The sequence below is a fragment of the Leptosomus discolor genome, chromosome Z (assembly GCF_034619465.1).
Source record: "Leptosomus discolor isolate bLepDis1 chromosome Z, bLepDis1.hap2, whole genome shotgun sequence".
Classification (NCBI taxonomy): Eukaryota; Metazoa; Chordata; class Aves; order Leptosomiformes; family Leptosomidae; genus Leptosomus; species Leptosomus discolor.
Window position 1 is genome coordinate 6,267,206 of NC_141419.1, and position 26,096 is coordinate 6,293,301.

The 26,096-nt window shown below is 41.3% G+C and overlaps 1 protein-coding gene across 1 annotated transcript in view; it reads right to left on the reverse strand.

Annotated features, from left to right (window-relative positions):
* CSMD2 (CUB and Sushi multiple domains 2) overlaps positions 1-26,096 on the reverse strand; it is a 298,000-nt gene that overhangs the window by 255,848 nt on the left and 16,056 nt on the right. Inside the window, exon 2 of the mRNA XM_086480279.1 lies at positions 16,540-16,756. Within this exon, the coding sequence (XP_086336405.1) occupies positions 16,540-16,756 (217 nt within the window). The remainder of the gene's footprint in view (positions 1-16,539; positions 16,757-26,096) is intronic.

Here is a 26,096-nt window from a genome sequence, read left to right on the forward strand (position 1 = left end):
ATACAAGCTACATTAAATTGAAAACAAACTAAAATAGCATAAGAGAAAGGGCAAAAACCTGATGTTACCAATTAAATAAAGCCTATCAAGGTGGCTGTCTTCAGAGTATTTGTTCCGTAGCTTTACAATGGATAAGGTTTGAAGGAATCCTGCACAACCCCCACCCAACTGTCCCTGCAAGATCAAACCCACGGATGGCACTTTTCATGCTATGTCTTAGTATCTAACATGTGCCACAGTGAAGACTGTCACGGGTAACACCTCTTCACTCACTGAGGAAATCAAAGCCCACAGACATGAAATCGTTCGCACAAGATGATCTAGTAGACGTAGTGTAGCAACTGTCTAGAATCCACAGAAGAACTATATAAAAATGGGAGAAGTCTAGTGATTAGGCCAAAGACAGCACTGCAGAAACCCACAGCCCAGGTGCCCTGCCCTCCCACCTGCTTTCCTTGCAGACTTAGAGCTAAATGACAACTGCTAATTTTATTACAAAAGTCTTTTTAGTAATGATTTCAAACTGGCATTATTAGATCCCAAACACTAAGTCCCTGATACTGTATTGACACAGCCCAAGAACAGCTAGTGTACCTTCTCACTTACCACCCTTCTCCTTACACTTGGCTAAGGTGATTTGCATAACAGATTTACATAAGGAACATTTGTTTTGAAACAAGTCTCATATTCTACTCCTGCCTGCCATTATCAAAGGCAGAAACTCAGGTGCAATCCCTGTTGCCCAATCACGGTCCTAAACCCAAACTTGTATAAAACCACAGAAGCAGCAGTAACTGAAGGAACTCACCACCACACGGTATCGTTTGAGATCAAGAGCATTCAAGCTGGATCACTAGGACACAAGTAGCAGAAGATAAACAGGCTACGGTAAGACAGAAAATTTAAGCTTCTTACACACATACTGAAGAGGTTTATCCCACATCTTTTTATACAGCAGCTAGTCTTTCTTACGAGAGGGCAAAAGATCACTTGTGATACAAAGCACTCTGACCCCTTAAGAAATACCTGTAAGTATATTTGGTTCAGAGTGTTTTCTTTCCCCTCATATTATATGGAATGAAAAAAGCACAGTAGAACAAAATCAGATCTTTAATTTTGGGGGACACCATTGTCTTTCTGACCATGGGGTCAGGTACTAATATAGTGCAATTTCCAGTCTAAGCAATTTCTCCTTAAAGTTGCCACCAGCCCCCGGCAACTTCCAGAGACAGTGAGTGAACTTGCCTACAGTTCTTACTCTGGCCCAATTTAGTAAACTTAAATATTATTTCAAACAGATTGAACTCTGACTAATGAAAGCTGACATGCTCTGCCCGAGAACCTTATTAAAGCAAAATTTCCAGTTATTGGCAAAGTTCGTGCAGTTGCCAGCCAATGATGGCAGTCAAGTTTTAATGTCAGCTAAGAAGTACTTACCCACTCTCAGTACAAAATCCATTGTCTGTACAAGCTGGAAGAACAAATGTTCCTGTTTATTAAAAGTAAAGTGTTCCAGGATTTTTAAGGATTCAAGATCATTTTACTGTGCACAGAGCTGAGAGTGTGCCATAATTTTTATTAATTTATTTTGCATTTCGCTTTTATTAATTTATTTTCCAGTTTAATTAAAATGGCTTATTGAAACCTTCATGCATGTAAAAAAAAATCCAGGAAATGCATGGACCAGTTTCAATAACCACACACAATGGACAGCAGAACCTGTCAATTTTTCTTCCTCTAATCACCACCCAGCTTCACCATTATCTAGGAATTAGTTAGTGGTAGTCTGTGTTTTTATATCCAAAGTAAATCTGTTCTCTCTGAACTAAGATTTTTGCATCACAGATTCTGTTCACAGCCTATGTACTAGGGGGACCCCACTCCACAGATACTGCTTTTAATTCAAGGCAACGTTTACAGGTCTGCTTACCTGTAAGCCAGTTGCACGTGTCCCATAGGAGTCAATGGGAATTAAAAGCCGCCTGAAACAACATTGCCCTTCGACACGTACACATGCTTTCTAGTTACAGGGCCTTAAAAGAAAAGGATGGCCTGTGCATAAGGGCATGAAATTGTAACAGAGGGTGTGTTCTCAATCATTCTACAGATTCCACATCGACTGAAGAGACAATTTTCATGGGCAATCCTCTGGGCTTCCTGAACCTCTAAAAATTAATAAACCCAACGATGTCTCCAGGCCCTTAACTTCAGAGGTTCATTTGTGTCTATCTAGTGTCGCTATCTAGTGTCCCTGGAGCAAGCTGAAGAAAATGGGTTGCCTGGCAGCACAGAAGGTGACCAAATACTGTCTTCCCCTTCAGATCAAACAGCCCTTCTGCCCACAAAAGATGAAAAGTGCCCCCATTAGTGCTAAAACTAAACATATTCAGAAGGAAGCAGGAAATACTGCTTCAATAAGAAAAATATCTATATAGCAACTCCTACCCTCTATGCCACCAATTTCCATATCTCCTCCTGCAGCGAAAACCTGCACTAGAAATGAGATTGAATTTCTCCTGTTCCTCACTGGAAGCAGCTGCAGTCAAAATAGAAGTTATTCCTCCTCTTAAACCTTCAACCAACACACACAATTGAAATTTTTTTACTTCTTCTGATGTCCTTACCTTTTCCAGGCAAGAGCACAGGCAATATCCTCCTGAATAAACAGTAACTTAACAAGGCCCATGCTCAAATCACTCCTGTAAAGCCTCATCACTCCCGTTCCAAAGACCCAGAACAGCCAAGCTTGGCAAGATACCCTGCCTTGTTTTACCTGGCTGGCAAACTGTCCTCATACCTTCCTCCCTAAATCTGCAGCCCAGGCAAATTTAAAGCAGAGGGATCAACATGATGGCAGAGAGAATATGAAATCATTCCCCAATCTCCTCATGCACGAAACTGTAATTCTGACATCACTGTTATTTAGCGCAGCAATAAAAAAACCCCGGTATATACACTAATGAAAAAGCACAGCAGCAAACTGTGTTCCTTGTTTTTATTAAGGGCCACAACAAGAAGGTGAGGGCAGTAATAACAGCACGAATAATCGTCTTCCATTTCTTCTATATCTCTGGCCAAATGGATTATTGAGTGATTATCCCCTTAAGTTGCTTGGAGCCAACACTGATTGTGTGAGATTTTCAATGTGGTTTTCATTGGCTTAAATCTGCTCCTACTGTGAGGAACCAAACTAAACCAGTGCCAGAAATACCACTTCATAAGCCTGCCCTTGCTTCGCAGTACGGCAAAAATCAATATACCAAAACAAATCAACACAGAAATCCTCTAACTCTATTTGCATCCTTCTTCATTTTTTGCCTCAGGTTTACCACCGACATAGAAATATTTCTGGTGCACGGCTCCCCCTTTGCAGCAGAACAGCAAAATCTGCTTCACAGAACAGCTTTGCTAGAACCAGTGTCAGTAAAAACTAGCTGCTGTCGTAACCACCACCTCTTTACGGGTTCTCTGACGTGCCAGGAGCACCAAGGCCCCTCAGCATGCCCCTAGCAGCTAAGGGGGACCTGCGCTGGGGTCTGGGCATGCTGCTCTTCGCTCCTCACGGACCCCAGCTGTCATGCCTCTGTGACAGATCACCATCTTCCCTAATGCCACAAAGTCCTTCTCCCGTGGAAAATTGTCCCATCTGCCTATGAAAGGAGCTTAACACCAGAGACCCACTGACTGCTCTGCTCAGCAGGTTCAACCCACAATTGAAGCTTCTCTTGCCCTAGAAAAAGGACAGTCAGCTGGGACAGTCCGCAGCTCAGTCCCTTTGCAAATGCTCTCACCTCCATCTGTTGCATATTATACTGTTCCACTGTATCAAGTACAACTGTATCCTACACATACTGTGACGCAGGCTCCCATTTTGGAGTGCAGGTGCCATAATTAAAACAGAGCACATTATTTTTCTGGTAGGATGCCCACCATCAGCTCAGGCTGCAATCAAAATAGTTATTGCAGCTGGCAATCCAACAGCCTTTAAAGCATAAATGCTAGAGAACTGTCTCAGAACATCTAATGAAAACGCATTGGATTGCATCATTTAACCCAGCATTAAATTACACTACACCATACCTCAGTGATTTTTTTCCTGCATGTAATTTAAAGGCACCTATTAAAGAAAATTTCTCATCAAATGAACCACTCTCCCCACTATATACAGTTTAAATGACATGGTGCCGTAAGTGCTAGCCTGACACCCCTGTGCTACCCCAGGACAACATTCAAGCCAAGTCAGGCGCAAGGGACTGTATTGAGAAAACAACAGCTCAGAGTAAGAGCTGCCCTTTGGAGCGGTCTTTGGAAAACCATCTGGAACAAGCAGGTGAGTCCTCTCTCACATTGTGTGCCCAGCTAACAAGGCAACAGTCGACCTGAAGTCATCTGAAAGGTGCATTCATGAAGTATACAACTAATCCATTATCCACCGGGGCCAACACAAAAAGCCCAGTAACTTCCAATTGGCTTTGAATGAAGTTTTGTATGCCTTATTCAGCTAGACAGCTGGCTCACATGCACATAGAAATGAGGAAACTCACTTGCTTCAGTGAAAGGCTATCTATACATTCAATCTTTCCTCTGAAAAACAGGTATGTGTATTAGTCAACATTTGCAGCTTCCTCAATCTTGATGAAAAGGATGTGTAAGCATTTTACTCCAGCTGCTGCAGGGAAAACACCCTCAGAAATACATATGTATGTACGCTTAAAAATTAAACATCTAAGGGAAACTGGAAACAGAGACGTGCAAAGTCAGCGGTCACTCAGACATCCTCCTCAAGGCTGCTTCATGGAATGTACATCAAGAATAAAAAAATGCAGGAGGTCAGGGAATGTAACCACAGCAATCCATCCCATTTCAGATCTCACTGCAGGTAGCAGATTTTTTTTCTTTTAAGACAGTTGCTGGAAGGTGTAGGGTAGTCTATGGGGCAGGAAAAACATCTTGTCATTCCTAGTAACATCTTAGTTTTAGAAGTCATCTTTCATCCTGAAGGAGTTGACTGTCTCCCCCAAATCATGGGCCAAATCCCAAGACAATCGCCATGCACTTCAAATGCTACTTTACAAAGCTGGCAAAAGTGCAACTCGTAGATGTCCCAGGCACAAGGACTTCAACATGTGCAGAAAAAAATGAAGCTGACAGGTCTTTGTTTCTTACATACCACTGTCTGCAGGATTCAGTGGTAGCCCTGTCTCCAGGAGGGCTTTCCATGCCAGCACTCTGCTGTCCAGCCAGTAACCTGCTCCAGGGTCCTTATGGCTCCCACAGCCTCCCAGTCACCCAGCACTTCTGTGCCTGGCATATCCCCCGCAGCTGTATCGCGGGCTGCTGCCGCCTCAGCCTCTTTTACACATCTGATCCCTTCTACTTTCAGCAGGGAGAACTGTGCAGATCTTTTCCCCCATTTTCAATAAGTGTGGATGAAAGACACACACCTGAGGAGACAGCTAACACTCTGCTAGCATTTCCTCAGGCTTGTCTGGCTCAGAATTTTTTCCTCAGTGGTTCTGTTACGTTTTTCTCCCTCTCTATTAAAGAAACAGGCAATTACAATAGGATGTTAGCACTTCTTTTAACCATATTGACAGAATAACCGGTACCATGAATGTTCTCATTAATCATCAATAAAACAAGCAGAGCATAATCCGAGAACACTTCCAGCTCATGCATGCTCTCGACACTTAAAAGCTGGTTCTGTCTGCAAGGCAGATCTCACTGGTGTAACTTAGACAGTTATCCTTTAATTTTGATCCCTGTAAGGCTGAAATGATGCTCTGGACCAAAAAAAAAGATCTCTCAGAATACTGTAATGACATAAGAAAACCAGTATCAGTTCACATTCGGATTTACTCAACTTATTGGAATGATTTATGCTCAAAACCAAGGCTGCTTTTATTTTTGAGTCAAGCCATGAATAGATCCTGAGCAAACATCAGAGGCATGTTCCCAGCAGCAGTAACTCCTCGTATATTCTCTGTTCATATTTCACTAACCAACCCCAAGCTACTTTGCTGCCAGTTAATGCCACATGTCCCATTTTATTCCATACTACTTTCCAACCATCCCCTCTGCCTAGCTGGTTGATAATTCAGTTGCTTCTGAAGTAGTATCATCCATTGGTTCTGCCACATTTTTTCTTCTCAAGTCAGTAACAAGCATCAGGGTGAAAAAAGCTTTCTCTGTCCCTTAAACTCGCTCACGATGACACAGGCTACACCTACATTTTTTTTCAGAAAGTTAATGCAGCACTTTGCAAACAGTTCTCAATCCAACATCATACAACCCAAGCCCCTGTATGCCGCCAGCACGGCTTCAGAATCAACTGCATTTTCTTCCCTTCTCCAAGCCAAGCATAATTCATCAAGCCACAAGAGTCCTTTGCTTACCTCTGACACTGACAAAGGCTTCATTAACTAACACAGTCTCTAGGGACGGTCACAGGGCTCAAATTCCAGCCTGGATGGATTTCTTTGCTCATTTAAAATGGGGTTTAGGTCAATTCCCACTGGAAAAGTGTTATTTATAGAGCCTAAAGTCAGCACAGTCATCTCGCATATATGAGGCCTTCATGGCTCAAGCTGCAAACAGGTACTAAGCACCAAATTTAACTTTCCATACAACGCAAGAGAGTACAAAGACCATGGACTTTGATTTATTGTTTTATTTTTATCATGTCCCTCCCATGCTCATTTCTCCTGTACTTTCTCAGGTAGCAGTGAGATGCAAGCAGGTATCTGACAAACTTTGGCATCTATGTTCTCAGTCCTGTTACTACAAACCAAAAGAGAAAAACAAATTCACAGAAAACTTCACCAAATTTTAGTAACTCCTTGGCAAATCTGAGTTGATATTCTGAGTAAACAAAGACAAGTTTGGATATAAACCAAGTAAGGCTCAGCAGTGTCAGTTCAAAACTTGACAGTTTCAGTTTATTTCTGGCGTTCTTAAAAAAAAAAAATCATCAGGGGTGTGAAATCTAGTAAATGGGAAAAATAAGTTCTCGGAACCCCCTGCAAATCACACAAGGCTTATTGCTAAATGCAATGCAACCGGTGAACAAGAAAGCGTTACCATACCAGAGGTGTTGCAAATACCCCAATATTCACACCACCCCTTTAGTAAACATTAACTCTTCTGCTGCATGCTGTGCAAAACTCAGCATCCTATGGCCTAAAGAACTTTACATATATACAGACATGAATGTTCAAAACAGCTTTAAATGCAAGAAATGCAGAGCAAATATAAAAGTTCTCAGTATGCCACTAGCCTGCTGAAAGGTTTTAGGCAATTCTCTGAACCTCGAGCTCCTTCCGCACGCCAGTCCCCACCATACACAATCCTGACCACCCCCAGTCTTGCAGGGATGCTTAGAAGCCTCAATAAGAGCATATGAGATTGCCATGCCTTCGATTTATGGCAAATGGGTACTGTGGGATGGAAGGTGAGATATAAACTGCCATTGGTTTCAAATACTGTCATAGGCAACAATCAACAACTTTAATTATGACTTTATTAGTATATGCGCTTACTACACATGCATCCCTGTTCCTCTTGTTTTCTGCCTCTACATCTCAAGCAGCTAAAGCTATACAACTGTAAAGAGCCAAACCTGACATGCAGAGTGAATCCAGGGCTCATCTGCCAAGTCTGTGCATCCCTTTTACTCTTTATGCATATAAAAATCAGGATTTGAACTAGACTTTAGTCATCAGTCTTGAGAGAATCTTTACTTCCCCCAAGTGAATATTAAACCACAGCACCAGGCACACACTGTTCTGCCTACACAATCCCAGGACAGCCAGCTAAGATCCATCTTGGGGATTTCCATATGAACTGCAGTCACTTCCCACCACAATACAGCTATGCCTACGCTAATTCCTTAAGATATTAATTTATAATATACATAATAAAACAAAATTTAATGGCAACAGAAAAGAAGGAAACAGTGGAAGCTTACTTTCTGTAGAGCTAAGCATTAAAAAGAAGCACTCAAATGGAAGAAATAAACAATGCAAGTTGTCCTCCGTAGCCAGGGCAGTCAAAACAATAGGTTAATAAGAAATTCGATTTTTAGGAGATGTGTGATAAAAAAACAAAACAAATCCCATTGTTCCCGCTGATGAAAATTTATCCAAAAAGACTGTAATATTGATTTGTATCATATCTAATTGTCTATTCATTTGCGCCTTATGTGAGTGCTGAACATTGAGCAGAGACAAGACAAAAATGCACCTAACTGCTGATGTTTAGCAGGAGCACCCAGCAATGCACAATGCACCAGAGGTGAAAAGCTCTGGGTTCGAATCTAGCAGCAGCAGCACCACTGCTTGCCCTGGAGCTAGTTGCTTCTTTCAATTCCATACTCCTCCTTTGTCACACGAACTGGGAACAACTTCAGTGAGAGGACATCTTGCCATGCACCTCGATAACTAAAGGGCCCAATTTCAATAGCTAAAAAAAAAAATTATATAAAAATGCTAGAACAGCAGCATTTCACACTCCAATTTACATATGGATCAGTTAAAACATAAGCTATCGAACAATTCAAATGAAAATATTTACCTCCTTCCTAAGCTTTTTATTTCACTATAGCAGCTCTAACCAGCTGTAAGCCTAAATATTATAAAAATCACTAAAGACCTACGGACAATTACCGCATCTTTGGACAGCAGAAGCCTTTATGTTTTCCAAACAGCTACAAAATCGCAAACAATTACATTCTTTATTAAGAAAAAGGACCAGATGTCAGCAGTCGCTCTTGCAGCACACCAAAATCCAATTCTGAATAGTCTAAAAGAAGCTGGGCCACCCTCTGCCACCCAACAGGAGTGCAATGAATTAGAGCCAATGGGCACTGAAGATTTGTCAATTTTCTATTTGAGACTGCAAGTAATAGGACTCCACAATGCCATTGTATCTGCAGCGATCTAGTAAGATTGTATCATCTCCTGTACACTTTCATTAGTTTTGATAAAAGGGAAATACACACCGTCTGAAGAGACATTTTGCCTGAGAAACTCTCAAGGTCAGACCTTACAGATACAAAAACTTCTTGACCTAAAGATTCGCTGCATTCAAAAGATAACATGAAAGCACATGTACTTTTCCTCCCTTCAGGAAAATGTATTAAAAGGCATGGCTGTGAACTTTATCTGTTTTGTACTCCAATCCTCTCTCCCCACCCTAGCATACAGACCCTCCAACTGGGGGCTTTTAAGCATTTTACAAATTTAACTTGCAAAAATAAAACATTATGTCATTTTACAGATGGGAAAATGGAGATAAGTAATTTGCCCAGTGTCACTGAGCAGAGGAGCTGCTGGGCTCAGAGCAGGACTAAGTCATTCTCCTCTTGTGAGGGAGCCCCAGAAAACCTCAGTGCTCTGCCAGTGCTCCTTTTATCACCACCTCTGCACGTCCATCACTTTTGCTGCGCTGCTCACAGCATCTTCTTCATGGGAGACTGACACTAATTATCAGTGAAGAAAGAGAGCATCTTGATGCTAACTGATGTCAATATCTATTGACTAAAAGAAAAATTATTTTTTGAGACCTGATTCTCTACTAATAAAGTCAAGAGACTTTTTGTACAGGTTCTTACACAAGCAGGATCAGACTGTAGTCACCTTCCCACCACACAGTTCTACAGTAACACAGCAACTGGACACCCCAGTTCAATAACTAATAGCTAACAGCTAATAACTCATTGTGCTGCCTAAGGCGACTCGCTGAACTTCCCTGTGCTGATTTCTCCATTCTACAACAATACAGTAGACCTGTTCCTTCTCAAAGCACTGTCATCTAAAAATGAGAAGCAACATGAAAGGGCTATGGGCAAGTTCAATTTCTTTCCCTCCACTGCTAAAAAAATCAACCTAATCTCACTTACTCTGACCCTAAAAGCTCACCCACTGGTTTTGTAAATTGCCACTCCTGCTAAAAGGAGGATAAAAGCAGCTCTGTAAAATAAACAACTCTAAAGACTAAAAACGTCTGTGACTTCATCACTTGAAACACCATATAAATGCATAAAGAGATGATAAACTTTCCCTGTATAGAACAGTTATTGGTACAGCACCAGCAGTTATCTTTATCACTAGCCATCTTTGATAAGGAAACAGAGCAACCCCATGAAAGCTATTAGAGATCTCACCGTGCTGATGTAATTCACCTGAACACCGTAGGTGTGGGCACTGCAGGGTCTACAGTGGTCACACAGGCTCCACAATACTTTTGTTGTCTAAAAGGCTCGCAGTCACTGGATTAAATAGTCCACCTGAAGCAAAACCAAACATCAGCTAGAGGGATCTAGAGAAGAATATATGATCCTGGGCTTCTGCAATTACTTCATATTATCAAAAGCAAAGCCCTGGGTTGTCAGACAACGCAAATGAATCGCAAGAGGAAAAGCTGAGGTGGGAAGCTAAGGGAATACGTTACGCAACAAGAGGATAACAGTAGAGTCCAATAAAACTCCTGTCTGCCATCTCAGTGCACTACACATTGGACTTAACTGGCCAGCAAGCACATCAGCAATGTCCTGCAGCACGGCACTTCATGGGCTTTTCCCCTCCAGCGCTCGACATCAAAGGAACAGGAGGCTTTCATGAGTTGCATCAACTTGGGCATGGAAGACTAAGGACACCATGATCTTCCCCAGAATTTCTACATAGCACTAAAATCCACCTGCTTAAAACCTACCTCAACTACTAATGGCATTCACAGATCTATCAAAAGCAGGTTGTTCCACTGCAGAGTCTTAATTAAAATCTATTAGATGTTGTCCAATTACAGAAAGTCTTCCTACAGTTAACACACTTAGCATACCTCACATGAAGTCATCGCCAAGGTTTGCCAGTAGGTTTTACCTGTAAACCTGGTTAATCAACAGTTTAGAGAGAAAACAAAAAACAATTTCAAAAACAAAATATTATTTGAGTAAGAGCAACACCTTAAGGTCCAACAACAGACAATCTCCTGTACTAAACACAGCAGGAGAAAGCCATGCCTGGAAGAAATTCTGTAGTCCAACAAACTAACATAGAACAACGACTACCAGGAAACTAATTCCCCAAATAGTATTTTATTCATTGGCCATGAATAAAAGGTTCCCATTTTCAACAAGATCATATCTTATCAGATACCGTAGAGGCTACAGCACAATGGCAGGCCTTGCCACAGAGAGGCTGTTTGTACAGGACAAGCAATGAGTGAGCAGATCCTTTAACCCTTAAAGCGGGACCAAAGCTACTCCATCACCTTACCTCTCCATCTGCCTAACAGGCTGCCAAAAGATCAGAGTAGGCCTCCACCTAAGCCTGCTGTATTCAGCATGGTGACAGGGAAAAATCTCCCACTCTGATTTAATCATCAGCTTTTATCACTCATCCTGATGCACACTCTCCTAATAAATACGGAAAAATTGAATAGGGCCTCTCACAATTGAACAGCCCTAGATGCAGTTGCATTAGCTGCATTAGCTTCCCTGGACTTTCAAATCCAGTTCCATCAATTACCTCACACAAAGTTTAAATACTCAGCACTTCCTCAGAAGAAAACGACAGGGCCATTGGCAAAAGGCCCCAATGCCAGTGGAACAGCTCAAATTAAGTACCTTCTCAGGAAAGCAAGTGTATTTTATTCTACAAAGCACAGAACATAAATGTAAGTGGGTTTTTGTTTTGTTTTTTTTTTCCTCATGGAGTTAATGTGAAGTGACAAAAGACTCTGCTAAAGGGAAAAGGGAGGTAGGATTCTGAAGTTCACTAAAGATGACAAAAGGATTTAGCTAGCCCTCCATTTTATTTATCTTTATTCTTAGTAAAAAGAACTGTAGTCACCTTGGAGACATGAGGTAGCTACAAAGGAATATGTCACAGGACCAAAGGTGACTCAACACAAAATCCTAATACAAGTTCTGTGTATTACCAGATGGCAAATGCTATTTTGCCAGGAATTTCTTTAACAGTATTGAACCCCAGCAAATTCAGTACATGTGAAGCCAGAACCCCCAAATGTTATTTTAACCCAGGTTTGCATCTCTGCAAAGCAGAGCATAATGCACATGAGGGAATTCTCTCCTTTGCTGTTCCCTGTGTGTCCTCCTCTCCTCCTCCCTTCCACTATTTTTAAAATCAAAAGCTTTGTTCTCTTGATTGGCAATTAAGTACAAGTCACCCAGTCCATTTTTTCAAAGAGTAATTAAAAGGTTATCAAGGAGAAACAGGCAAGATACAGGTATTCCTGTTGTATCTGTAAATAGGTCACCCCAGCAGATAATTCAACTCTTATCACCAGTATCACATAATTTTAAGTTCAAACAAAATACTTAATCTTTCAGTCAATTAAAACATGGCCAAAGAGATCATATAGTTTATAACTGCACACACAGCATATTGATGGCAACCCTCCTCTTAACTCTTCAGTCATTTGTCAGGGAAGAAGGATGAGTATCTCTAATAAGCAACAGCAACTTTAACAGAAGATGCTATGCATAATGTTGAGAGGATAAGTTATTCACAGTGCCAGTGAGCTAAAGCAGTATAGATCTCTTTTTTGCTTTAAATACGAAGCTGTTGTAGTAATGATTTGCAAACAATTTCGCTAACCCTACACACTCCGTAGACATCAGAATGAGACAGTTCCTCACAGCTGTGTAAATATACACCTTCTAGCAACTTACAAGGAAATGCAGACTGCACTACTGAGGTTCTGGCTATAGTAAAGACGTCTTTTTCTTAACGCACTGGCTCAAACATTTTCTTAGCCAAATAAATTCAGTATCATCGAAACATTTCCTTTGAACAGGAAAGGTAGACCTGAAGACAAAGACCTACCCACATCATGCAGGAACAAAAGCCCACGGGTGTTTAAGATCATAAAAGTTACCCCAGCATTGTTGAGCACACATGCAAGTGAGGAGTCTTTCCTTGTAAAAAAAGATTGGATATTCTGTTCATTGGGCTTTCCAAAGTAGTTTTAAACATCTTTGGCAGGAGAAACCTGATTTTCTACATTGACCAGTCCTATTTTGAGTGTAAATTCAATGGCTCCCTTCAGGAAAATAGAACGAAACAACTAACTTAACCTGATGTATTGTAAATATATTTTCCCTGGATCTTAGTGCAAGCCTGAAACTACAAATAAGAAAATTATCAACTAATTTAAGATTGTTGCATTAAAAGCATGCTGCAAATTATCGTCAGCAGATTAAAAAGCCTGAAGATGTCACGTGCCATTCTTGTTAAGTACCGTCTGGTTATGTCACTTAACAACGGTCTGACACAAAAAGGTACAAAGAGTCTCCCAAATCCCAGAGCAATCTTAGATCCACAAATAACTCCAAATATTCAAATTTTAGTCAGGTCTATGCTGAGCTGCTAAGCCCAGCACAGTGGGAAACCAATCAGGAAACTAACCTGATTGGAGCATCCTCTTAACAATGACACAATCAGCAAAGCACAATGGGAATTGACAAAAAGACTATTCTTGAGCAACTGCAGTTTTCAGATCAGGTCTCCAACATGCATCCCTCCGATTCCACTGGCAGTTCAGAATAGTTAGGAACTTGAAGGATGAGCATTTGGGAGAGTCCGGTCTGGTGTAACGAGCACAAACACTGCTTAAGAGAAGGGAAAGCCACACAGAGGCATTGAAGGGAAGTTACAAGTCTCATCTGAACTCGCGAAAACACACAGCTCTCCTACTTACGTCAAGGGAGACAAATCTGCAGCCATCACTGTTCCTAGGTTTCAGAGATTGTTACAGTGGTCCCTGCTGGAAGCCAGTGTATGGTGTCAGAGAAAAATTATTTGAGAGAAGCTGCAGGAGCAAGGACTCTGAAACAAGCTCTGATTTTAGCAAACAAAGCAAAGTCATGGCACTGAAAGATGACAGCAGCCCTGGATGTCTAAATTAAGACACTGAAATGCATTTAATATTCACATACTCATCACAAATGCACAACGCAAATTCCCTAATATACAGTAAAGCAGTTTATTAGCAAATGTCTCATTGGATTAAGTCTGTTCTTATTCTATTAGGGAACTTTCACACCACATTAAATTGCAAGACAACAGGGTGTTTGCCAGCACGCAATGAATGCAATTATTAACCCCTTCTCAGAAACACACATAGACATGACACCAACACATCAGGCCGAGGAAGCTCTTTGGAATACATCCCTTAAATGAAACATGAGGGTATTGACACAACTAAACATTCTTTGTCCCTCAGCACAAGAAAATGTCATCAACACCGAGACCATTCTCTTCTCACAGTCAAGGAGGCATGACCTACCGAAATACATCAGTGATGCTCAACAATCTAAGCACAGTTCCTTTCTGTTAACCATTTTGTTCACCAGCCTTGAACACACAGAACAAAACAGTTACCTTCTCTAAGGAAACATGCTGCTTTCCCCCCCCACACCTTTCTTTTACACTTGCTTACAGCTTATTTTGGCCCGCCTCCTGGTAGCATGAGCTTTGATGAATGACACACAGTCATCCATCTTCAAGTCCTGCACCCCGATGATGAATTGAGTACATTTGGAAAGTAGTCTGAGAAAAAACAAAATTGATAGCCACTGGAAAAAAAACAGAAAAGGGAGAAAGAAGAAAAAAAACACTGGGCAACAGCAACAGAATTTAATGAGGTGAGACAGATGTAACCAAAAAAAAAAAAAAAAAAAAGAGTCAGCTGAACAAAGAAGTGAGACACCAAACAGCACAGAGGAGCAAGTTCCAGGTTTTGAAATCACTAATCTAGAAATGTCCAGGGGACCAATGCAAGCATCCATCATGCAACAGTCCACATCTCATTTACTTTTCTAAGTCCTCTGTAAGTGCTTTCAGACCTCTACAAAGCCGCCTCAATACCTTTTTTTCCCCTGCCATTTACTTCACTTGGCTCCACTGTATCAAATACACACCATTTCCTGAACACCTCATCTCCTCATTAGAGATGAAACATTCTCACATTGCTTTGTGCTCCTGGTTTCATCCCACAACTTACACTTATCTAAGCTGTGCATCAAGTTCACCAGCGATGCAGAGGGAGAACCTTATTTGCCTGCTCGCTTTCCCCCAGTGTAGGGCTACAAATTACCAGGACAGTATCCAAGCTACTATCTCAGAGTTTCATTGTACTGAGCAACTGCAGGAAGATGCCCTTTCTGTTACTTGTACCTAGAATCGCGTCATGCTTATGAGTCGCTCAGAGCAATACCTGCATGCAACTTGTCTACAGTGTCTTACTGGTTTACTCCACCACAATCCCAATTCTGAATTAAATTCATTCACGGATTTTGCTTCTGCAGCAGAAATTCCCACTGACATCTAGAGGGCAAAAGGAAACGCCTGGTGCTGCTGATGAGCAATTTGCCATGGGCTTCTCAGGGAAAGAGCAGCATTGACGACTCACCATACAAAGCTTCCTGAACACAACTTCATACCAGGATATAGGCATCCTTTACATAATACCCAAAGCAAAGCACCACACTACCTTCTGATTAAATGATGAGGTCCTATAATTAAGATGATTCTCAAGCACAGTCGCAAGATGAAGGTGTGATTTATTTGCATAACTGGAATCATCTACATAAAGAGCTGATTTTCGCCAGTGTTTCTTTAACTCTGATTTTCCAGTGGGGTTAGACAAGACACTGAGGTCAAAGGTTCTATCCTAAATATAAAGTGGTTTGAAGTAAAACTGATTTCCAGGACAGTCCATGACTACAGCATTCTTGCTAGGGATTCTGCCACTGTTTTTATTATTTTTTGGATGTATTACTGTCAGACTTCAGCTGCCATCAGACACCACATCAGACAACAGCAGTCATGTCAAACCACCAGGATGATTTCATCTGTGCCTCGGATCCAGAGGTCTGAGACCATGACTCCTTCAAATGCAGAAGTCTGACACGTCATATAACATTTGCTACAACAGCAATTTTTTTTTTTTTTTAAATCAGCTTCTCACTTAACTTTTTATTAATACCAGGATGGTACGTGAAAGTCTCAGAGATCAGAATCCACAGAGAGTCTTCACACTGAACTATATTACTTGATAACTCCTTACCCCTAAAGATCCAACAGTTCAGTCAGATGTGAAAGAGTATCACCCCCGTCCAGCTGGAGAACAGACTGCAAGTTAGGGAATTACTGAAATGCACCCACAAAGCATTTGGCAGAGCTATAAGCTGAAACCCATTATCCACCCTCCCATTCTCCCATTCAGAGAATCTCTTTTGGATTGAGGGAAGTTCCTCTGCACATTAGCTCCGCTTTCCTCTTGCTCCATTTTCTAATTAACTTCTCTGGATGTCTAGAATGACTCTTGATAAATCATTACTGTCAGGCTCTCAGAAACATTTCAAACCTTATCAGAGATAAGAAATCAAAACAACTGTAAGAACTGCTCATGAAGAAGCACTCCCAGTTTATTGCAGCATAAACCTCCAACCTAGATTTAATCTCAGTGGCAGAAATGGGAACACGTTTATAAACATCACTGTTATGAACAATGTACCTTGTTCTCAGATTCCCCTGCTGAGGCAGTCCATCGTAGATAGATAATACATCAAAATCTTCCTCTAACGCAAAGGACTGGAAAACAAGCTGTATCCTGTTCTGTTCCTCAGCAGTGATTGTCCACGTGCAGTTTGCATAATTTGGATATCCATATGGAAAGCCTGGACTCTGTATTGTCCCATTTGGGCCCTGCAAAACGTGACTGCAGTTCTGAGCTGTCAAGAGAAAAGACAAAAGTACAAGTCAAATGGTGTAGGATACACATTTAATATCTTCACCATCAAAACTGATCATACAGGATTCTTTCCACTGAGCTTCTTCTCAGTTCATGGTCGCAGGGAACAGATAAAGGTAAAATCTAAAGATGTATCTTTGTCCTCCCTGCAGGAACTTGGACCCCAGATACTCATCTCCTGGGCACTGCTCCCTCTAGCTGTAAACATAATGGGCTAATAACAGCTGGATTACAGCAGCTGCTGACTGCAACTGGGAAACAGATCCTTACTCAGATATCGTATCACAGCCCACGACCAAGTGCAGCATACTCTTCGTCACACACGGTGCATTTAGGGATTTAACACGTCAAGAGTTCCCAGCCATGCTGGGTGCCTCAAGCATGAGTGGTTCAGAGGCCACAAAACAGCAGAATGACAATGCCAAAGCTGATTGTCTCTTTTACCCTTAGTTACACTTGAGTAAGAGACAGAAGATCAGGGCTCAGCTGTGCAGACAGACAGACCGACCACCCCTCACCTTGAAAAGCCAAACACTGTCATGGACATAACACACAATGAGGAACTGAGTCACCAAATGACTAGTCTGTCTGGACAAGACTGAATGAAAACTGAATCGCAAAAGACCAGAAATTATAGTCATCCTGACTCCAGGAAAAGCAGGACACAGTTCAAAGGTTTTAACAAACAAACCATTCTCCAATAGTTGTTTGCAACAACAAAAAAAAAAAACCCACAACCCACACACAAACCCCAAACAAAACAAAACAAAAAACGAAACACCAAAGAAAAACCCCAAAATTTTGCAACTTCCTACAATAGAGGTTCTTTTTTCCCCATTCACATTCTTTCAGGTAAATATAACCTGAACCTACCTCCTAGCAGGGAGAAGAGCCAACAGGTTTTATACAGGGCCTTTCCATACGGACTGCTGTAAGGAAAAGGCATGTTCCCACTTGGTCTCTGGTCTGCGTACCCCAAACTGGCAACTGTACCACCACAAAGCAATATGGACTGTGGCCACAGCTGCCACCACCAGTAACACCTCAACACTACATACTGTTATTAGCCCTGACGGGGGTACTTAGGAAAGAAATGACTCGCTAGTCCCAGCCTTCTCAGGCTGCTCTGTTTTCTCTCACCCAGTTCTGAAAGTTTGCTGCTCCTTATGTACGCTCAACACACAGCAAGTGTCTTCCAATCAGTATTCCCAAGGAGCTTCTGTAGAGCTACATCATCTGATAACAAAAGCCCAGTCCTGTACCCACCAGCTAAATACTGAACACCTCCCTCAAATTCATTTTCCTTCCCCAAAGCAGTACCTGTGAACACTCCATCCCAAAGATAAAGATCAACTGCCATGATGTACAATTTCTGGATATATGAGATTTTCTTCTCTCTGGGGAAACAGGTACATAAATATGTTTGGGGAACAGCGTAGATGACATTCTCCTTAGTGTTCTGCTCTCTCTTCACTCCTACTTTACTCAAACGCCTTTTGAGGCACAGAGAAAAATTCACTCCAAAGAAACTGGCATAACTTGTACTGGCTTTAACGGAGTAATTCCACCACACCCATGCTAAATTCCAGTTTGCAAGGCAACTGTTGCGAGACCAAAAGCAGAATTTCACCTTTATCCTACGGCCAGCATCAGAGCTGCTGATCACTGCTGCCTGCATTTACTCTGGCTTTTCTCACTGATGCTGGATTGTTTACCCCTGCTTATGTAGATAACTGAGGCTTTCAAGTTGAAATGAATTAGATTAGAAATTACTTCTTTGATTTCTTATTGCCTTTTTCAAAGGCAGCAATGGCATTTGCACTTCTGAGTGCCAACCAGCTACAGGTAAAGAATTGAAGAGTAGTGCTCATTAAAGCCAATTATAATTAGATTGACCTACTTTGGTGGAAAAAATGCTTAGTGGAACTTCTCTCCACAAGATGAAGTTCACACCTTTAGGAATCTAAAATGGTCAATCATATTTACTACCCAGGGAATCTTTTTGTATCATGTTTATTATATCAATGACAGTTAGGACAGTCCCATAATCCACCAGGGACTAAAAGTGAGCTAGGCACATAACTCATTAACAAGAGCAGGCTAAAGTATTTTGCATTTCTATAGCACCTGACATCTGCCTCTCAGTGCATTTTGTCAATACATAATATATACAAGAGTGAAATCCACCTCCCTCCCTCCACTTCAGTTCCATTTATTTGTAGAGTTCACTGAAAGCATGTATTAGCTTGGAGCCAGAAAGCTGCACGAGACCGAGAATATTACTGTAATCACAGGGTGGTAAAATTAGACCCAGTTTGGTTTAATAACTTTGGGACTGCCACAGATCTATAAGCTTCACTTCTCTAAAGTTCAATCACATCCTCTGTTCCTCAACCAGACTGGCACTCAATAGGCAATGTGGGGATACTGAATCTGTCTCTGCTGCACATTTTTTATTTTAATAAGTAAATGTCATCAGAACAATTTAAGGAAACTGGGAAATTAGAGAGGCTGTATCTCTGTTTCCTGATGGTATAAGGGCTACTAATGCTGCATGAAGTTTAGAAAATAAATTCAAGGTCACAGACCCCATGTTCCAAACACTTCCAAGGTCATGTGAAAGACAACATGCTTTAAGATAAATATAAATTCATGCTATCCTTGCGAAATTAGTGACATAAACAAAGGCCATAAAAGTGTACCTAATCTTAAACCTACCTATAGAAAAACAAATAAGTAATAGAAAAATAGGACACAGTTTCATGTCATAGCAATCTACTGAAATATTTGCATGTTCATGATTTTGACCAAGATGTACTTTGGACACAGCTAAAAGAAAATTGCTTATTGCAAACAAATTAGTTTTCCAAAAGCTGACAAACTGGAAAGCAATATGTTCTTCATCAACTGTAATAGTAGGGAGCTTCATTTATATTGCACACTGCTGGAAAAAGTCAGCAGGCACGGGAAAGAGATCCAGGAAGCCCAAGAGAATTTATGCATACTCCATAATTTGCTTTCAGGTTTCAGTTCAGTTCAGGCTTGACTGACAAAACCGTATCTAAAATCTAAACTACGTGACAGAGAGACACTGTTTCTCCTCTGAAGGCTTGCAAAACCAATTCTCTTTATCCCTTTGGCCCAGGAGCATGAATAAGTAGAAAGGTATGGAAGGACAATGCCAGTGTCTGTGATATAAGGTTTCAGGTGAATTTGTATTTGACAGAGGATGACATTCTTCCAAAATTTCTGGCGCATTCTCTCCAACCCAGAAGTTTGACATAAGGCACCTCCACACGCCTCACCCGATGGGAACGCAGCAGCTTCCCCCATGGATCAGCCAGCCGCCTGCCTTACCCTTTGCTTCCACTCTGACAGGGCTACGCCAGGTGACCACAAGAAACAGCAGCAGTGACAGGACAAGCTGTACCCAGAGACCACCTTCTTTACACCCTCTGTAGGTCAACAATCAGCCCTGGTATCAGAGGAATTAATTACAACCCTTACACTACGGTTGCACTTCCCCCCTCAATGTGCCACTATTCAAAAGCTGCAACTGTGGATGAGAGGTAAATATGGAGAGCAGAGGGATCATATGGCACCTGCCAGAAGGCTCAGTGCCGCAGTGTAAATATTTATGTAGATATTCCAGCTTCTAATACTATTATTCACCCACTGGTACTTTTTGAAGGTAAAACACAAACGTGAAACTCATCAGTGGATATGCGTTTGTGGGCACAAGTCCTATTTGGTGACGGAGGTGACCAGTTTGAACACGGAGCTAATTCTGACTCGTACTCTGCCAACACAACCTGCTATTTTCAATTCTGGAAAGTGGTTTATTATGAGAGTATATCTTTTTAATGAATGCATCAGTGTAATTTTATTGCAGTAGCACTTCAAAGTTTCCAGACAAGGACAAAGGCATTATCACACTTGGCACTGCTCAGTGGACAGAGCCTTTCTCCAAAGGGATCACAATCTAAGGTGGAGGAAAAACAAGGAAACCCACACTTGTGGAGGGCTTGGGGCTTTGCAGAAAAACATCTTTACCCAGCGGCTCAACCATTTCCTCAGTGATAAAGCTTAAAAGCAAGCTTTACCAGTCTCCGCTTACAGTACTTGTTTTGTGCAACATACACAGCTTGAACAACATAAACAGACTAGCCAGCTTCACTTCTGGCTCATATGCACAAGAAAAGTGATGAAATATTTACTTTGCAATATGGTCATAGAAGAACTGCATTTCTAACAGAAACATGGGCTGCCTGCAGCATTTTATAATACACAGTTAATCCATGTGGCACAAAACTTAACATGACTGGACACTTAACCAAAAAATAAATAATATCTGAATACAGACTGCCTCTCACTTAAGCGGGAAAGTTGCAGACCCCTCAAGCTTCATTCTGGGTATTGATCAGCCTTGTGCTAGTAAAAATGTCCTTGTACTCAAAAACCAGGACATCTTTTGACAGTGCAAACTACATGCCTAGAGACAGAAGCCAGTGGGAGTTTTAGTTACACTGTACATCTGAAGTTGTTTAGACACATGAGCATGGGACCATTCTTGTGTCAGCCACTGCAGCTTTAGAGTAGCCTCTATCTAATGCAATTTGGCTAGCCGAGTTCTGGAGCAGAACCAGTTCACCCCCCAACAACCACAGCGTGGGTAGCATTAACTGGTTCTCCTGTCTTCAGTGTCTCCGGACTGGCAGCGATGATGGTCACTGCACACCGATCAAAACAAACCAGGTTACATTTACAAAAGAGAGGACTCTTTCAATCACATTCATAGGAACAGAATTTTCTTATTTCTTTCAAATTAGCAACACTTATACAGGAGCAAGCTGCCTTGGCTGCTGTACCCTTCAAGCCCCTGGCTGGGACTGGGTTTAATCACTTGACATAGAATTTCAGCAGCTCTACAGACTCAGATAAACTTGTACGTTCAAATTCTGTCACTATAAATCTTCAAGTTGTCAGAAGCTAAGTAACAATCAAAGGCATTGTCTGGCATTACAAGTGCAAAGGAAATGGGTACAAAACATCATCTTCCACCTACTTTCAAGTCCTTAAACTTACCAGGCCAGATCCATAGCACTGCAAATCAAGGAAGTATTTTAACTATGTTGATTTACACCTTATTAATATTTAAGGAAGCAGTACTTTAGAGAGGGAAACAGAATTTATTTCTCAAGTGCTTTCTGAAATATAAGTTGATGCACTTTGTTTCTCAGCAGAAAAGAAATCTAATTTAGTGAACATAGTGATGTATGGTCACTGCACAATTCAAAAAGAACAAATATCAAATCATATACACTGACTTGCTCTCAGCAGTATCATCTATTGGTGATACATGGCTCTTCTCCTTAATGCAGTAGTTTTTGGTATTGTCATTTGCTTTAGTTATTGTTTACTTAGGGACAAATGTTTCTATTTTGTGTTGTTCTAGCCTATTCAATAAAACAGATGAACATAAACAAGAAACTTTCCCCAAGAAAACGGAAATCCATATCCTACAGACACACAAACACATTCCATCCTGGACTAAAATACTAGGAGCAAATCCTGATCATACATGAGCAACTTCTCCATTTTTCCTATTTACATTACTGCCCAGAGTCATTCACCTTCATTGCATAAAGTTCTTCAGACCAAGACACTAGATCCCAATGCAGGAACAGCACTCAAACACTGACACAGGTTTTTCAGCTGCACACACACACCCACCCACCCACCCACACCCGCTGGGGGGCTGTGATGAGTAGGGTAGAGTTCAAGGATGGAGACACAGTCAAAACAGCCAAACTCAGTGCAGAAGTGCCCCAGTTTTCTCTGTGGGATCAGACATGTGAAACCACACAAGATTCATTCAGCTTCTCACACAGTTGGGTACATGCCACAGCACAGGATCAACACCTCGAGTCCCTACTGAACGCACCACTTGACACGACGGCACAAACCCTGTTCTGAAGAGGCCTCAGAACACAGGGTGTCATGTTCACAGCCAGCTTGTTCACACAGGTCTGTTTACAACCTTCTCCCCAAAAAGAGCATACTAAAAACTCACCCTCTGTATTGAACAGTTCATTTTTAAGAAACCAAATTTTTTTAACATGTTTCCTATTAAGATGGCAGATTAAACAATGGTCCTTTTCCCAATGTTTCCCATTTTGAACCATTTATCAGTAACTAATTATCTTCTTTACATAAGAGTCTTCTAAATCATTACAATCACAAACAGTAAGTAGTTTATCAATAGCTTAGGTTTGACTGTCTCGCTCACAATTTAAGTGAACAAACAGGGAAAGTACCTTCACACTTCATAAATCTAAGCCTTGTTTCCCTAAGTATTCACCTTTTCATAGTTTTAACTTAACCTACAGTCTTATATCAAAGCTTCTGGGTAATAAATAATGCAGAGACATTCCATTAACTGTAACTTTTAAACAGAGACATTCCATTAACTAACTTTTAATCAAAAGCCAGCAGATCCAAGATCATCATCAAGAGGATGATTTACATCTCTGATAGCCAGTGCCTTTTTCTCTCTGAACACATGGACTGATAAACTGATAAACACAAGGGCAAAGAATACCCACTTTATCCGAATCCAGCTCATGCCACTACTGCCAAGTCCAGAAAGAATTATAACATCCACCTCAAATCAAAAGCAGTATGTGAGTTTTCAGCAGGATGGCACAATACTGTGATACCGCAAATCAAACATATCATTCCTGAAACCAACTTAGTCACCTCCAGTTCTCTGGAGAGACATTACTTCCCTTCCATTCCAACAGTCTTTCACTCCCACTCTGTCATCACTTTCTGTCCCTTTTAGTGCTGCCCAGACTGTTATTGCAGAGATCTGTTACATTTAGGCATTGTTCCAACATTAGCATAACAATTCAATTTTAAGGGCTTCCCGAGTAGAAAGAAGAGAGGAACAGAAGAGATGACTGTGGAGTGAAGATGTTGTAATAACGTATTTAGTTTTTCCCACATGTGCCCTCCCTTCCTCTCCCAATCAAAAAAAACTGCCTTGGAAAATTACGCAAATTTCCTATATACATTGGGATTCCTAGTCACGTTGCTGACCTTGGAGTTCCCCAGCAAAAGCTCCAACCAAACCACCTCACAGCTGAAAACTACAAATACCGGCACAGAAGAGGAAAGGCAAGTCTGGAATTCCAACTGTCACTGCACCATCCCCGCGCATTGCTACACTGCTCTGTGATCATGTAACACTTCCAGTGCCTCTTAGAAATGACACTTACACATTTCAGATTAGGAAAAACCTTGACAAAAGCTTCGTAGCTCTCCACTTCTTTAATGTCTGGCCCAGATTCATCCTGCTATTGCTTTAGACCATGGCATTTTCTCTCACCTACACTGTACTCTAAGAACAGTTTATTCTCCCCAGCCATCCCCTCCCAAGACAGGTGATTTTCAACCTGCAGCTCAATGCCTGTGGACATCTGTGAAAGGCACAAAACCAGCCTCATGTCTATTATTTTAAATTGTCTAGAAATACAGTAAGTGTCTATGGAGAAATAAAGGCATGTAACACTGGAAGTGTTGAGGCGAGATCAAAAAATGTAGAACAAACTATTATAGAATAAACTAACACAACCTGTTATGAAGTTTCCAAACCCTCAGTGAGGCTCTGGACTCTCCCCAGCTGTTCCATATCTCTCCTGAAAAGACAAGAACTGGACAGAGTGCTGCAGCTAAGCCCAAGCCAGAGTTGAACACTGCCTCATCCATATGGTTGGGGTGCCAACTGTCAGCCCCACTGGTACATTCCCTCCTCTACACCAAGCTAACCTTCTCCTTTGAGGAAAGTCTCTTCTGCTTTATTATACTTTGGTTTGATGTTTCATGATTGAACCTTGAAAGGGCATATACTTCCAACAGCAAGGTCAAAGGAGTTCTGACACGCTGTAGAGAAAAAATGAAACCTAAGAACATGACGCTGCACATATGTTCTGTCTTATAGCTGCACTGCAATCCCCTGACATGCTGAGAGGCCAGAGACTTCAGCTGCTGGAAAGTAATGCCTCGTTGGGTTAAGCTAGAAATTGCCTAAGTGAGTACACTGGTCATAATATCATCATAGCAGCTGCCAGATTTTCCCTTGAGGCTGAAGCCCTTTGTTCTTAGAGGGAAAGGGGGAGGGTAGCATGGCATGCTGACCTGACACAGGCTGTCCCCTGCCAGCTTGCTTCATCCCTACCCTGGAATGACCTCGAAACAGAAGGGATTTCAGTCTTCGAGACCCTCATCAGATTTTTTTTCTTTTATTAAAAAGATTCCTATCAAAGGGGGGGACAAAAATCACACTACCTGTTGTGGTGAGTAAGAACTTGCGCTGTTCTGTAGCAAATACCACAACACATACTCCTGTTGGGTTATCAAAGAGACATTACAGTGTCAGGTTGGCTTTCCCCAGGTGCATGCTCTATCTTTCTCAATCACTCCTGCAGATTTATATACCACTTTACCATCTGTAAAGCTTACAGTCTAAACAGAATCAAAGCAAGCTAGAAATCAGAACAAGCGTGTAGCAGTAAAGACTTGCACGTAGCAAGGGGAAAGAGAGGTGGACTACCTCCTGCTTCACTGTTAGAAGGGGCGGCAGGAAGACTTCAAGACTAATAATAGAAGATACTAAAAATTACTTTGGAGTTATTTTAATAAGCATCTAGAAGATCCCTGGTAACACATTCTTTTTAATATAAGCAGTACTAAAGCAAATATTAGAGGGTGTTCATCAAGACACATTAATGAATGTATATTTTCCTGACTATTTGCAGCAATGATCTTATAAAATACTGCATTTTTTTTGCACTAACTCAAGTTAAATAGTTGGAGACACACGAGCATGCGTACCACTTCATATGGCACCTGATCTGATATCCAGCAGATAGCAATGGATGCAACATTAGAAAACATTTCAAACATGCATAACAAAGAAAACTTTTCTTGACCAGTACTGATGAAGAATTTCAATTACTAAATTACTAATTACTCCACAACACAGAATGCCTCAGTATCTTTTCACCAAATCTCAGTTTTAACCATCTTACTTGAAAACATGGTGACAAAGACCACATTGATTGCTTCATCTGGAAGGCTCCTGAAACATGCATGCCTGGAACAAAGTCGTGAAATGGGCTCTGCTTGTTCAGACTGTATCACAAAAGAGATTGTTTCCACGCTCCACTGACCTACAGAGATCCTGTTTAGCCAAGCAAGCAGAGTTTGTTGATGCAAGGAACGTACACAGTAATAAAGGAAACCCTGAACCTTTTCAT